The sequence below is a fragment of the Dipodomys merriami genome, unplaced genomic scaffold, assembly GCF_024711535.1.
Source record: "Dipodomys merriami isolate MVZ:Mamm:240054 unplaced genomic scaffold, mDipMer1.0.p SCAF_307, whole genome shotgun sequence".
Lineage (NCBI taxonomy): Eukaryota > Metazoa > Chordata > Mammalia > Rodentia > Heteromyidae > Dipodomys > Dipodomys merriami.
The window spans coordinates 1174089-1186944 of NW_027204571.1; the positions used below are offsets into that span (position 1 = coordinate 1174089).

At 51.0% G+C, this 12856-nt stretch overlaps 1 protein-coding gene across 3 annotated transcripts in view; it reads left to right on the forward strand.

Annotated features, from left to right (window-relative positions):
- The window catches only part of LOC138840946 (cilia- and flagella-associated protein 251-like), a 44228-nt gene extending 37548 nt beyond the window's left edge, over positions 1 to 6680 (forward strand). For 2 of the 3 annotated variants that reach the window (XM_070041396.1, XM_070041397.1), the window contains exons 20-22: positions 2359 to 2587; positions 4446 to 4547; positions 6074 to 6680. In XM_070041396.1, the coding sequence (XP_069897497.1) occupies positions 2359 to 2587; positions 4446 to 4547; positions 6074 to 6186 (444 nt within the window). In that variant the 3' untranslated portion in view covers positions 6187 to 6680. Of the gene's footprint in view, positions 1 to 2358; positions 2588 to 4445; positions 4548 to 6073 lie in introns of those variants that run through there. The other variant, XM_070041398.1, reaches the window with a different exon arrangement.
- Positions 6681 to 12856: the final 6176 nt, after the last annotated feature.

The following is a 12856-nucleotide window of genomic DNA, read 5'->3' on the forward strand; positions in this document are numbered from 1 at the left end:
TTGCTCAAGCCTAACACTCTACCACTTGAGCCACAGCACCATTTTTCTGTTTATGTGGTACTGAGGAATGGAACCCAGGGCTTCATGCATGCTAGGCAAGCGCTCTACCACTAAGCCACATCTCCATTCCCTTCTTTTTTTTTTTTTGGTCATAGGGCCTGAACTCTGGGCCTGGGTACTGTCCCTCAGCTCTTCAACTCAAGGTTAGCACTCTACCACTTGAGCCACATGCCATTTCTGGCTCTTTCTGCTTATGTGGTGCTGAGGAATCGAACCCAGGGCCTCTTGCATGCAAGGCAAGTGCTCTACCACTGAGCCACCATCCCAGCCCCTCCCAGTCCCTTCTTATTCCAATGTTCTGTTTCTGCCTGAGTTAAGTTTTAGTCATTTATTTATTTGGTTTGTTCTGGGCCTTGAACTCTGGAGATTTTGGCCATTTTTTTTTAACTGTATTTTTTTTGTCTTTTCTTTTTTGGTACTGGGGATCGAACCCAGGACGTTGCACTTGCTAGGCAAGCGCTTTGCCACTGAGCTACATCCCAGCCCTGATTTTGGCCATTTTTATCTTTCAAGGAAGTGATTCATTTCATCTAAATCATCTAACTTTTCATAGGTTTTTTTTTTTTTTTTTTTTTTTTTTTTTTCGGTCGTGGGGCTTGAACTCTGGGCTTGGGCACTGTCCCTCAGCTCTTCAGCTCAAGGCGAGCGCTCTACCACTTGAGCTACAGCGCCACTTCCAGTTTTCTGGTGGTTTGTTGGAGATAGGAGTCTCACAGTCTCTCCTGCCCGGGCTGGCTTTGAACCGCGATCCTCAGATCTCAGCCTCCTGAGTAGCTAGGATTACAGGAGTGAGCCACCAGCGCCCGGCTTCATAGTTTTCTTTCAGAGTTCTACTGATGTCACGTTCTTCATGACTGATTTTAGCAAGTTGATTCTCTTTAGCTCTTGGTGAATCTAGCTAAATGTCAATTTTGTCAATCTTTTCAATGACTGTTGACTGTTGTCACTTAGGTGCCAGTGTTGGACACTGGCACAAACCTGTGATCCTAGCTACTGAGGGGCTGAGTTATAGAGACACTGTCTCAAAAAAGAAGATGGATGTGGTCATTCACACTTGTGGTCCCAGCTACTTGAGAGATGGAGGCAGGAGACCCTGAGACTGGGGCTAGAACAGGCAAGAGCCTGATGCCCTATCTAAAATGAAAAACAAATGGACAGAAAAAAGGGCAGAGGGGCCAGGTGACGGCGGCTCAAGCCCGTAATCTTAGCTACTCAGGAGTCTGAGATCTTGGTTCCAGGGAAAGCCCTTGAGATCTCCAATTAAGCTGGAAATAGAGGTGTGACTCAAGTGGTAAAGTACTAGCTAGCCTTGAGCAAAAAAGCTTAGAGACAGTGCTTAGGCCCCTGAGTTAAAGCCCAGGGCCTGGTACCACAACACAAATGGCCTCAGGGCATAGCTTAGCAATAGAGCACCTGCCTAGCAAGCAGGAGGTACTGAGTGAAAACTCAGTACTACTAAACAAAACAGAAACCTTATAAATTATATATGTGCGTGTTACATATAATCCATCAGAGATACAAAGTATTTTGTAGTAATCTGGCTACGGTGGTACACACCTCTAAACCCAGTACTGGGAGGCAGGGGCAGGCAGCCAAAACCATTCTAATTCCAGGCCAGCCGGGCTACAGACAAACAACCTGTCTTTAAAAAAGAAAAAAAGGAAAGGAAAGAAAGGAAGCAAGCAAGAGAAAAAGAAAGAAAGACAAAGAAAAAGAAAGAGAAAGAAAAAGAAAGAAACTACAAACTGGGTGGCATAAAACAACAAAGTTTGTTTTCTTGTTCTTTTAGATGCTAAGGATGTAACTGGTCTCGGCCAGGGTCTAGTACATGCTAAAATAACAGAAATTTAGTCAGGTGCTGGTGGCTCTTGCTTTTCATCCTGAGGAAGCTGAGATCTGAGGTTCCCAGATGAAGCCAGCCTGGGCAGGCAAGTCCGTGAGACTTTTTATTTTTGTCAGTCCTGGGGCTTGAACTCTGGGCCTGGGCACTGTTCCTGAGCTCTTCAGCTCAAGGCCAGCACTCTACCACTTGAGCCACAGCACCACTCCCAGTTTTCTCTTGGTTAATTGGAGATAAGAATCTCAGGGACATTCCTGCCTGGGCTGGCTTTGAACAGATCCTCAGATCTCAGACTCCTGAATAACTAGGATTATAGGCGTGAGCCACCATATCCTAACTGGGGGACACAATCTGACCCGTCATAGACACATCCTAAGCTCCGCAATCTTAACAGGTATGAAAACTGTGTTCTGTATAGAATGATCTTTTTATTCCTCCCTCAATCGCATTTTCCCTAGATCGATGACATGTTCAACGAGATCAAGTTTAGTGAATACGTGGAAACGGGAAAGCTCATTGACAAAATCAACTTACCAGACTTCTTCAAAGTTTACCTGAATCACAGGCCGCCTTTTGGGAACACCATGAGCAGCATCCAGCAGAGCTTTGACGTGCTTGGCTACACCAATTCTCTCGGAGAGAAGGCCATTCGGAGAGAGGATTTCCTGAGGCTGCTCCTTACCAAAGGTACAGGGTTGAGCCAGGAGATCTGGGAACCACCGGGGAGACCTGAGTCAGGCAGCCCGGGGGAGGGGCAGGTGTGGCGGCAGGCTTTCAGCCACAAGGGACACGCTTGGCAGCTGGGTGTCTGGCCAAGGGCAAGGGCAATGGGAATAACCCTGATGTAGAAACCAGAAAACTACAACCCACGTCCCGGCCTCCTGACTGCCCGCGTCTCAGGTCCTTGCTTGTGACATGGGGACACAGTGCCCCTTCCCCATCTCCAGGGACTGCTATAAGATGGGTGTGTGATGAGAACCACTCCAAAGTCAGCTTATAAAGTTTTTATTTTTGTGTGTGCTGGTCCTGGGATTTGAACTCAGGGCCTGAGTGCTGGCCCTGAGCTTCTTTTGCTGAAGGGTAGCACTCTACCACTTGAGCCATGTCTCCATTCTGGCTTTTTGGTAGTTTATTGGAGATAAGAGTCTCATGGACTTTCCTGCCTGGGCTGCCTCTGGATCATGGTCTTCAGATCTCAGCCAGCTAAATAGCCAAGATTGCGGACGAGCCACTGGTGCTGGCTTGTAATTTTGTTTTGTCTGGCATGGGGCTTGAACTCTGGGCCTAGGCACTCCCCCTGAGCTCTTCAGCTCAAGGCTAGCCCTCTACCACTTGAGCCACAGTGCCACTTCCAGTTTTCTGGTGGTTTATTGGAGATAAGAGTCTCATGGGCCGGGCGCCGGTGGCTCACAACTGTAATCCTATCTACTCAGGAGGCTGAGATCTGAGGATTGAGGTTCAAAGCCAGCCCGGGCAGGAGAGACCGTGAGACTCCTATCTCCAATAAACCACTAGAAAACCGGAAGTGGCACGGTAGCTCAAGTGGTAGAGCGCTCGTCTTGAGCTGAAGAGCTGAGGGACAAGCGCCCAGGCTTAGAGTTCAAGCCCCACGACCGACAAAAAAAAGAGTCTCACGGACTTTCCTGCCCCGGCTGGCTTTGAACCTCGACCCTCAGATCTCAGCCTCCTGAGTAGCTAGGATTACAGGCGTGAGCCACTGGTGCCCAGCCTTGTAAAACAATATTTTTAACCTATCATTCTCCTCACAGCTACAGGGGACAGGTTCATCTCTGTCACACTGGCGTGTTCTGTAGGTCCCTAGGGGCCCAGGCAAATTCTCCTGGCTGGATTACACTTTAATACCATACAAAGAAATAATGGGGCAGTCACGTGGGATTCTCTAGGTATGTTGCTTTTGTGTGTAAAGAAAAGGAGGTAAGGGACTGGGAAGGTGGTTCAGTGGTAGAGTGCTTGCCTTGCATGCGTGAGGCCCTGGGTTCGATTCCTCAGCACCACATAAGCAAAAAGAAAAAAGCCAGAAGTGGTGCTGTGGCTCAAGTGGTAGAGTGCTAGCCTTGAGCTGAAGAGCTAAGGGACAGCGTCCAGGCCCAGAGTTCAGGCCCCATGACCAACAAAGAAAAGAAAAGAAGAGAAAAGGAGATAAGGGTAAGGGAATCATTCTCTTTAAGACCTCCAAACAAGCCAGAGACTGTAGTGGCTCATACTTGTAATCCTAGCTATGCAGAAGACAGATCTGAGAATCCTTGTTCAAAACCAGCCTGAGCAGAAAACTCTTATGGCCCATCAACCAGCAAAAAGCAAGAAGTGAAGTTGTGGCTCCAGGGGTAGAGAGTCAGCCCTGAGCAAAAAGGCTAAAAGGCAGCACAAAGCCCTGAGTTCAAGCCCCAGTACAGGCATGTGCGTGTGCGCACACGCACGCATACACACACACACATGCACACACACGCACACACACATCTTAGAATGATTCTGCTCAATTCTGACAGTAATTTAAGCAGCTACCATTCTCCCCCGGGGTCCCCAGGTGAGCACATGACCGAGGAGGAGATGTCGGACTGCTTTGCTACGTTGTACGGCCTGAACCCTGAGGGGTGGAAATCGGAGCCTACAGCCTCCTCCCTTACAGGTACGGGTCATGCGGCCGCCCTCATGAGTGACCAGCCACGGTCCTTAGGACCAAGCATACAGCCCATTCGGTCTGCCTGTCTTACCTGGGTGAGTCATGACAGGCCAGCGAGGGGTGGTCAAGTCTGCAAGATGAGGCCTTTGGTTCTAGTGCAGTGCGCATCCTTCACCCTCCACCCATTCCACCACCTGCGCCTCTCTGGCCTGACGGTGGCATCGGCCGTGGCGGAGGGGACAGTGTAACAATGCGTTTACAAGACAAGGGTAATAGGCAACAATTCAGTGGTGGCACAAACCCAACTTCAAGCTGCCAGAACTTTACAGTTTTGGGTTGTTTTTTTTGTTTGTTTGTTTTTTGTTTTTTTGCCTGTACTACGGCTTGATGTCAGGCCCTGGGTGCTATCTCTTAGCCATTTGGCTCAAGGCTGGTGCTATACCACTTGAGCCACAGCTCCACTTCTGGCTTTTGGGTGGTTCATTGGAGATAAGAATCTCATGGAGGGCTGGGAAGGTGGCTCAGTGGTAGAGCGCTTGCCTTGCATGCGTGAGGCCCTGGGTTCAATTCCTCAGCACCACATAAGCAAAAAGCCAGAAGTGGCGCTGTGGCTCAAGTGGTAGAGCGCTAGCCTTGAGCTGAAGAGCTGAGGGACAGTGCCCAGGCCCAGAGTTCAGGCCCCACAGCCAAAAAAAAAAAAGACTCTCATGGACTTTCGTGCTTGTACTGGCTTTGAACCATGTTCCTCAGATCTCAGCCTTCTGAACAGCTCGGATTACAGGCGAGAGCCGCCAGCGCGCCTGATACCTTTACGGTTCTCAGGGGTCATCTGCGTGGGTGTGGCTGTATAAGAGCCAGGGCCTGGCTCCTGCAAAGCGGTGGCTTCAATCTCCACCCCCGACGGCCAAAGCGAAACAAACCTCCTCTCCTCCTTGCTGTCACCTAAGGATGTTACGCTTTCTTTTCTAGCTCGGTGGGGATGTGACCAAGCCAGGTATCTCTTCTAGTCCTACCTAGACTGGAACTGCTACACCGACATATGAGCATGGGCTGACTGTCGGGCGCCCACGTTCCTCGCCTGTCTCTGCTCCCAGGCTTTTTTGTTGTTGTTGTTGTCAGTTGTGGGGCCTGAACTCTGGGCCTGGGCGCTGTCCCTCAGCTCTTCAGCTCAAGGCGAGCGTTCTACCACTTGAGCCACAGCACCACTTCCGGTTTTCTGGTGGTTTATTGGAGATAGGAGTCTCACAGTCTCTCCTGCCCGGGCTGGCTTTGAACTATGATCCTCAGATCTCAGCCTCCTGAGTAGCTAGGATTACAGGCGTGAGCCACCAGCGCCCGGCTCGAGATCTTATTAAAGATGCCTCATCACCGGAGGTAGGGGTTGAACCTCTTTCCACCCAGAAGTTTTCAAGAAGTTAAAGACAGACCATAGCAGACTACACCTCTTATTTGTGTATAGTTATTAGCTCCTTCTGAATTAGAAGCCTAATCATTGGGAAAGCATTTGTTTTTGTTTTCTTTTTTGGGGCTAGGTTCACAAATTTGCTATGAGGACGAACTTCCAGACGAAATCACGGCAGAAATATTCACCACTGATATTCTTGGCCTAACCATTTCAGACAATGGGAGACAACGTGATCAATGAAGTCATGAGGGATGTTTGAAGCACCAAGGACTTGTGTGTGTGTGTGGGTGTGGGTGTGCGCGCGCGTGCACGTGTGTGTCGTGTGTCATGCACATGTACTCGGACACATACATATGTGCTTTCTAAAAGCATTGCTTTAGCTGCACTTAGCTGCATTTCCCAGCCCCTGCGCTAATGCGTGCAGCATTTAGACATTAAAAGCAAATTTCTGTTAAGCAAAGGAATTTGCAAAGTTGGACATTCCAATGTTTCTGAAATAGAAAAGTGGGCGGAGGCAAGAACAGCCCTGGCAGCTGGACACAGCGTGTCTGGCTCCCCGGCCTGCTCCTCTGATGAGGCCGGGCCTGCGGGGGCTCTGCACGGCCCAGAGGCGCCTCAGCCGGTGCTACAGGGAAATGGTGATCGGCGGCCTCTTTCCAGTCCCCGGAGTGGCACAGGGCCCTGAAGAGACCCGGCGGAGAGCCGCCCTGCGGGGCACGAGGCTGGGAGGCGGGCTGCCTGCCCTGGGATCCTGAGGGCCGCTGACTGGGGCTTTTTCTCAGCAAAACACTGAAGCAGCGGTGTGCGGCGGCTCTGCTGAGCGTCGCCCGCCACGCTTCACTGCCCGAGAGAATGCAGAAGCAGCCAGAGCCCCGTGCGGGCACCTGGAGCCCTGCCCAGGGGAGGCCGGTTCACGTTCCCTCGTGAACACGCACGGCTGCTCTGCAAGCCTCACACTCTGCTGGGCTTCAAAACATGCAGTAGGCAAAAACAGGGGCTGCGCCCAGCTCCAGACACACCTGGGGACATGAATAAGTTAACAGTGGTATTTTTGTCCTCAAAACTAGCACAGACGAAGTATTGGTGGATCCTGCCAGTCAGCTACTCAGAAGGCTGAGATCTGAGGATTGCAGTTCAACACCAGCCTGTGCAGGAAAGTCCGTGAGACTCTTCTCTGCAATTAGCCAGCGAAAAGCCGGAAGTGGAGCTGGGCTCAAGTGGCAGAATGCCAGCTTTGAGCAAAAAAGTCACATGAGAGCTGAGGCCCTGAGTCTATGCCACAGAACCACCACACACACACACGCACACACACACACACGCACGCTCTCTCTCTCTCTCTCTCCTGGGCCATTTTAGGAAGTAGAAAATTCTCACCTAACTTGAAGTCTTCCCACCTGGTAGTAGCCTGGACACCAGTCGGGGGCCTCATTGGTAAAATGTGGCATCCTCAGTCTCCATCTGACCAATCACATGGGCAGAAGCGGCTGCCTTGAGGACACTTGGTGCCAGGTGAATCCACTAGGAAGGGGACCAGACGCAGTGGCCAAGCTCCTGGTTCTCACATTCATCGAGGAAGCCCAAGATTACTCTGGACAGAAGAGCATCAAGACACAGAGACAGACTTTAAAAAGGGAGCTCTGGTTGGCTGGCCTCATGATCCACATATGTTACTTCAAGATCAAGAACTTGTGGATTAGCTGGGCATGGTGACTCATGCCTGTAATCCCAGCTACTCAGGAGGCTGATATTGGGAGGATCCTGTTTCCAGGCTAGCCTGGGCAAAAGTTTGAGGTACCCCATCTCAACCAGTAAAAAAAAACAACAACTTTGGGTGCAGTGGTATGCATCTGTCATCCCATCTCTATGGGAAGTATAACTAGAAGGCTCACAGTCCAGGCCAGCACAGACAATGGGCTCCATTCAAAAAGGTAAAAGCAAAACAAGAGCTAAATGTGGAACTCCAGTGGTAAAGCACCTGCCTAGCAAACCCAAGGTCCTGAGTTCAAACCCCAGTACTCCAGGAAGGGCGGGGAATAGACAAACCAGAACTACTGAGCAGCCCCTGACAGCCTACTCCTCCTCTCCCCAGTGTGGAGCAGGGTGCCTGTTGGGCTGGTGTCTGTGCTGGAAGCCCAGGGCCCAGGCCACTGCCTCTCCTGCTTAATACCTACCTATTGCCCTGCGGCTGAGCCCTTAAACCTCAGTTTCCTCCTGGAACAGATCCTAGGCTGGTTATGAGGATTGAAAAAGGCAGAACAAGCCGGGCGCTGGTGGCTCACGCCTGTAATCCTAGCTACTCAGGAGGCTGAGATCCGAGGATCACGGTTCAAAGCCAGCCCGGGCAGGAGAGACCGTGAGACTCCTATCTCCAATAAACCACCAGAAAACCGGAAGTGGCGCTGTAGCTCAAGTGGTAGAGCGCTCGCCTTGAGCTGAAGAGCTGAGGGACAGCGCCCAGGCCCAGAGTTCAAGCCCCACGGCCGACAAAAAAAAAAAAAAAAAAAAAAAGGCAGAACAGGGCTGGGAAGGTGGCTCAGTGGTAGAGCGCTTGCTTTGCATGCATGACGCCCTGGGTTTGATTGATTCCTCGGCACCACATACACAGAAAAAGCCGGAAGGGGCACTGTGGCTCAAGTGGTAGAGCGCTAGCCTTGAGCTGAAGGACAGCACCCAGGCCCAGAGTGCAGGCCCCACCACCGACAAACAGAAAAAGAAAAAGACTGAGCAAGCAACACAGCGCTGGCGGGGCGTCGCTCTCCACGCATGCCATCGTCTGTCGTGCTCCCGGGAGAGCTGTGGAGACCTTCAGTGAGAACTGACCTCGCCTGGCAGAGTCTGCGCCCGCTTCTCACACACACACCACACACACACACCACACACACACACACATACATACACACCACACATACACACATGCTCATACATACACACATATACACACACTACACACACCACACACACACACACATATACACACATGCTCATACATACACATATACACACACTACACACACCACGCACACACACATACACATACACACACCGCTCAAATCCAGCCACACACACACATACCCCCCATACACACACATACACACACCACACACACACATACCCCCCCACACCGCTCAAATCCAGTCACACACACACACATACCCCCCATACACACACCACATACACATACCCACACACACACCGCTCAAATCCAGCCACACACACATATACACATACACACACATACACACGTACACACCACACACATACACATAACCACCCACACACATGCACACACATACCACACATACATACCACACACACACATACATGCCACACACACTGCTCAAATCCAGCCACACACACACACACACCACTCAAATCCAGCCACACATACACATACCCCACACACCACACACACACACCGCTCAAATCCAGCCACACACACATACACATATACATCCCACACACACATACACACCGCTCAAATCCAGCCACACACACACACACACTCAAATCCAGCCCTCTTCTGTTTGGACCAGGAGTCTTCACTATCTGGAGTCACCGAATGAGGGAACTTAAAACATCATCGTTCTTGTAAGTTCTAATTCGTGTGTTCGGGGCAGTACGGGACACCGGGATTTCAACTCAGGGCCTCGTGCTTGCGAGGCGGTGACAGGTCCACCACTGAACCACGGCCCCGTGCTTGTGCACTGTTATTTTTCCTTTTTGCTCAGGTCAGCCTCGGCCTGCAGCCCTCCTGCCAGGGCCTCCCGGAGCAAGCAGCTGCACCGCACACATGAGCTGCCATGCCCAGCTCACTGAGGTCACGGGCATTAGCCACTACCCTGGCCCATCGATCTCCCCACTTTTTTTTTCTTTTTTTTTGCCCATCCTCCGCAAACCCAGTCTCAGCGGTCTTTACGGTGATGTAATCCAAACAGATCTTCCAGACACCTGTGTCCTCAGGTGGAGGCGCGCTCTCCTAGCCACAGGTGTTTTCAGCGGGAGTGTGCTCTCCAGGGATTTGACCAGCAGGCCCCTAGAGACAGCTGCTTCACCGTGATAACGATCAGCCCAGGGCCTGGCACCAGCAGCAAGTGGCCACCCAATTCCCCCATCATCTGCCAGCCTCTGCCAGCTCTGCTTAAACGAATAAGAAGGAACAAAGGAAGGAATGGGGGCCGGGAAAAGGAAGAAGGAAGGAAAAGAGAAGAATGGAAGGGAGCTGAGTGGCAGTGGCTCACACCTGTAATCACAGCTTTTCAGGAGGCTGAGATACCTGAGGATCAAGGTTCAAAGCCAGCCTGGACAGGAAACTCCATGAGACGCTTATCTCCAAATAACTACCAGAACTGAAGTGGTGCTGTGGCTCAACGTAGTAGAGCGCTAGCCTTGAGCTGAAGAGCTCAGGGACAGTGTCCAGGCCTACAGTTCAAGCCTAACAACTGACAAAAAAAAAAGGGGGGGGGACAAGAAAGGAAAAAATAGAATAAAATACACAGATATATAGATATACAGATACACACAGATACAGGCTGGAAGTAGCTTAATAGTAGAGTATTCGCTTAGTGTATGAGGCCTTGATTCAAACCCCAAAATGGAAGGAAGGAGGGAGGGAGGAAGGGAGGAAAGGAAGGAGGGAAGGAGGGAGGAAGGAAGGAAGGAAGAAAGGAAGGAAAAAGGGAAGGGAAAGGAAGGGCAGAGAAGGGTTAACAGCAGGATCTTGGTGGCCTTGTCTCCTGCTTTCTTATACCCAAGAGTTTTCTTTTTTTTTTCTTGCTTATGTGGTGCTGGGGAATAGAACCCAGGGCCTCATACATGCAAGGCAAGCGCTCTACCACTGAGCCACCCCCTCAGCCCCGTCTCCTGCTTTCTTGAGGACTCTGATGCGGCTTCCTGCCTTCTGTCGGGCAGGATAGGTAAATCTCTGTGCCCAAATGAAAGTCCAGGTATGAGTGGCCAGTGCCCCACCTCTGTTCATTTTTATTTTAATTAATCGTGCCAGTACTGGGGCTTGGACTCAGACCTCATGCTCTTGCTTATCTTTTTCACTCAAGGCTGGTGCTTTAGCACTTGATCTATACCTCCACTTCTGGCTTTTTGCTCATTGATTGGGGATGAGAGTCTCTTGGACTTGTGTGCCTCTGCTGGCATTGGGTCTAGGCAGACAAATCCTAGAGGTTCATCTCTAACCAGCAAAAAGCTGGAAGTGAAGGTGTGACTCAACTGGTACCGCACCAACCTTTTATGAAGGAAAGAAGGGCTGGGCGCTGGTGGCTCACGCCTGTATAATCCTAGCTGCTCAGGAGGCTGAGATCTGAAGATCGCAGCTCAAAGCCAGTCCAGGCAGGAAAGTCCGTGAGACTCTTACCTCCAATAAACCACTCAGAAACAGCTGGAAGTGGTGCTGTGGCTCAAGTGGAAGAGCACTAACATTGAGCACAGAGCGGCTCAGGGACTGTGCCCAGGCCTGAGTTCAAGCCCAAGCACTGACAAGAAGAAAGAGAAGGAGGAGAAGGAGGAAGATGATGAAGAAAAAAGGAGAAGCAGCAGCAGCAGCAACCAGCACTGATGGCTCACACCTGTAATCCTAGCTACTCAGGAGGCTGAGATCTGAGGATTGTGAGTCAAAGCCTGCCTGTCAGGAAAGTCTGTGAGATTGTTATCTTCAATAAACCACCAGAAAACCAGAAGTGGTGCTGTGGCTCAAGTGGTAGAGCGCTCATCTTGAGCTGAAGAGCTGAGGGACAGCGCCCAGGCCCAGAGTTCAAGCCCCATGACCAGACCCCCCCCCAAAAAAAAGTGGGTGGTTATTCTCCTTGTATCTGCCAGGACTCATGGGGGTCTCAGTGGTGTATGTCATTCTCTCCAAAGTGTCTTTTCTAGTCCTGTCTCAGGAAGGGACCATATTTTATTCTATGGTTAGAATTTTCTCTTCAAACTTCTCTCCCTTTCCTGGGCCTAGCTGGGGATTTGTTCCCCAAACCCAAGAGCACCTGTGCGGCCAGCCACACCCGGCCGCTCTGGGGGTTGCTAGGCAGCAGAGGCCCGGCCGGCAGCTCCCTCAGGGCAACGCATCTCCCGCCTGAGAAGCGCCTCCAGCCTGCCCAGGAGGGGGTTCGGAGTTGAATTTAGCGACCTCAAAAGGAGGACACTTTGAGTTCAGTCTGAAAGATTGGGCTTCCCAAAGGCATTAGACGGGGCCTAGAAGGTGTCCGTGCCTCTGACACGAGAGGCCAAGAGTTCAAGGCATTTGACACAAACTACAACTCCTTCCGTAACCCGGGGATTAGCGTGTGTGTGTGTGTGTGTGTGTGTGTGTGTGTGTGTGTGTGTGTGTGTGTGTGTGTGTGTGTGTGTGTGTTAGTATTGGAGCCTTGTGTTAGTATCAGGGCCTTGTGGTCTCCCTTGGCTTTTTCACTAAAGGCTGGCACACTACCACTTGAGTCACAGTTCCACTTCCAGCTTTTGGGTGGTTAAGAGATAAGAGTCTCATGGACTTTTCTGGCTGGGCTGGCTTTGAACTTCTATCCTCAGATCTCAGCTTCCTGAGTAGCTGGATATTTGGATTTCTTTTTATGGAGGTCAACTTTATGCAACATAAAATTGACTTTTTGTCTCCAATAAACGGCTCAGAAAAAGCTAGAAGTGGTGCTGTGCCTCAGGTTGTAGAGTGTACTAGCCTTGAGCACAAAGAGGCTCAGGGACAAAAGGGCTCAGGCCTGGGCTCTGAGTTCAAGCCCCAGAACTAGCGCACACACACACACACACACACGCGCGCGCGCACGCACACACAAGTCTCACAGACTTCCCTGCCTGGGCCGGCTTTGAACAGCCATTCTCAGATCTCAGCCTCCTGAGTGGCTAGGATGACAAGGGAGAGCCATTGGCACCTGGCTATCTGTAACCATTTTAA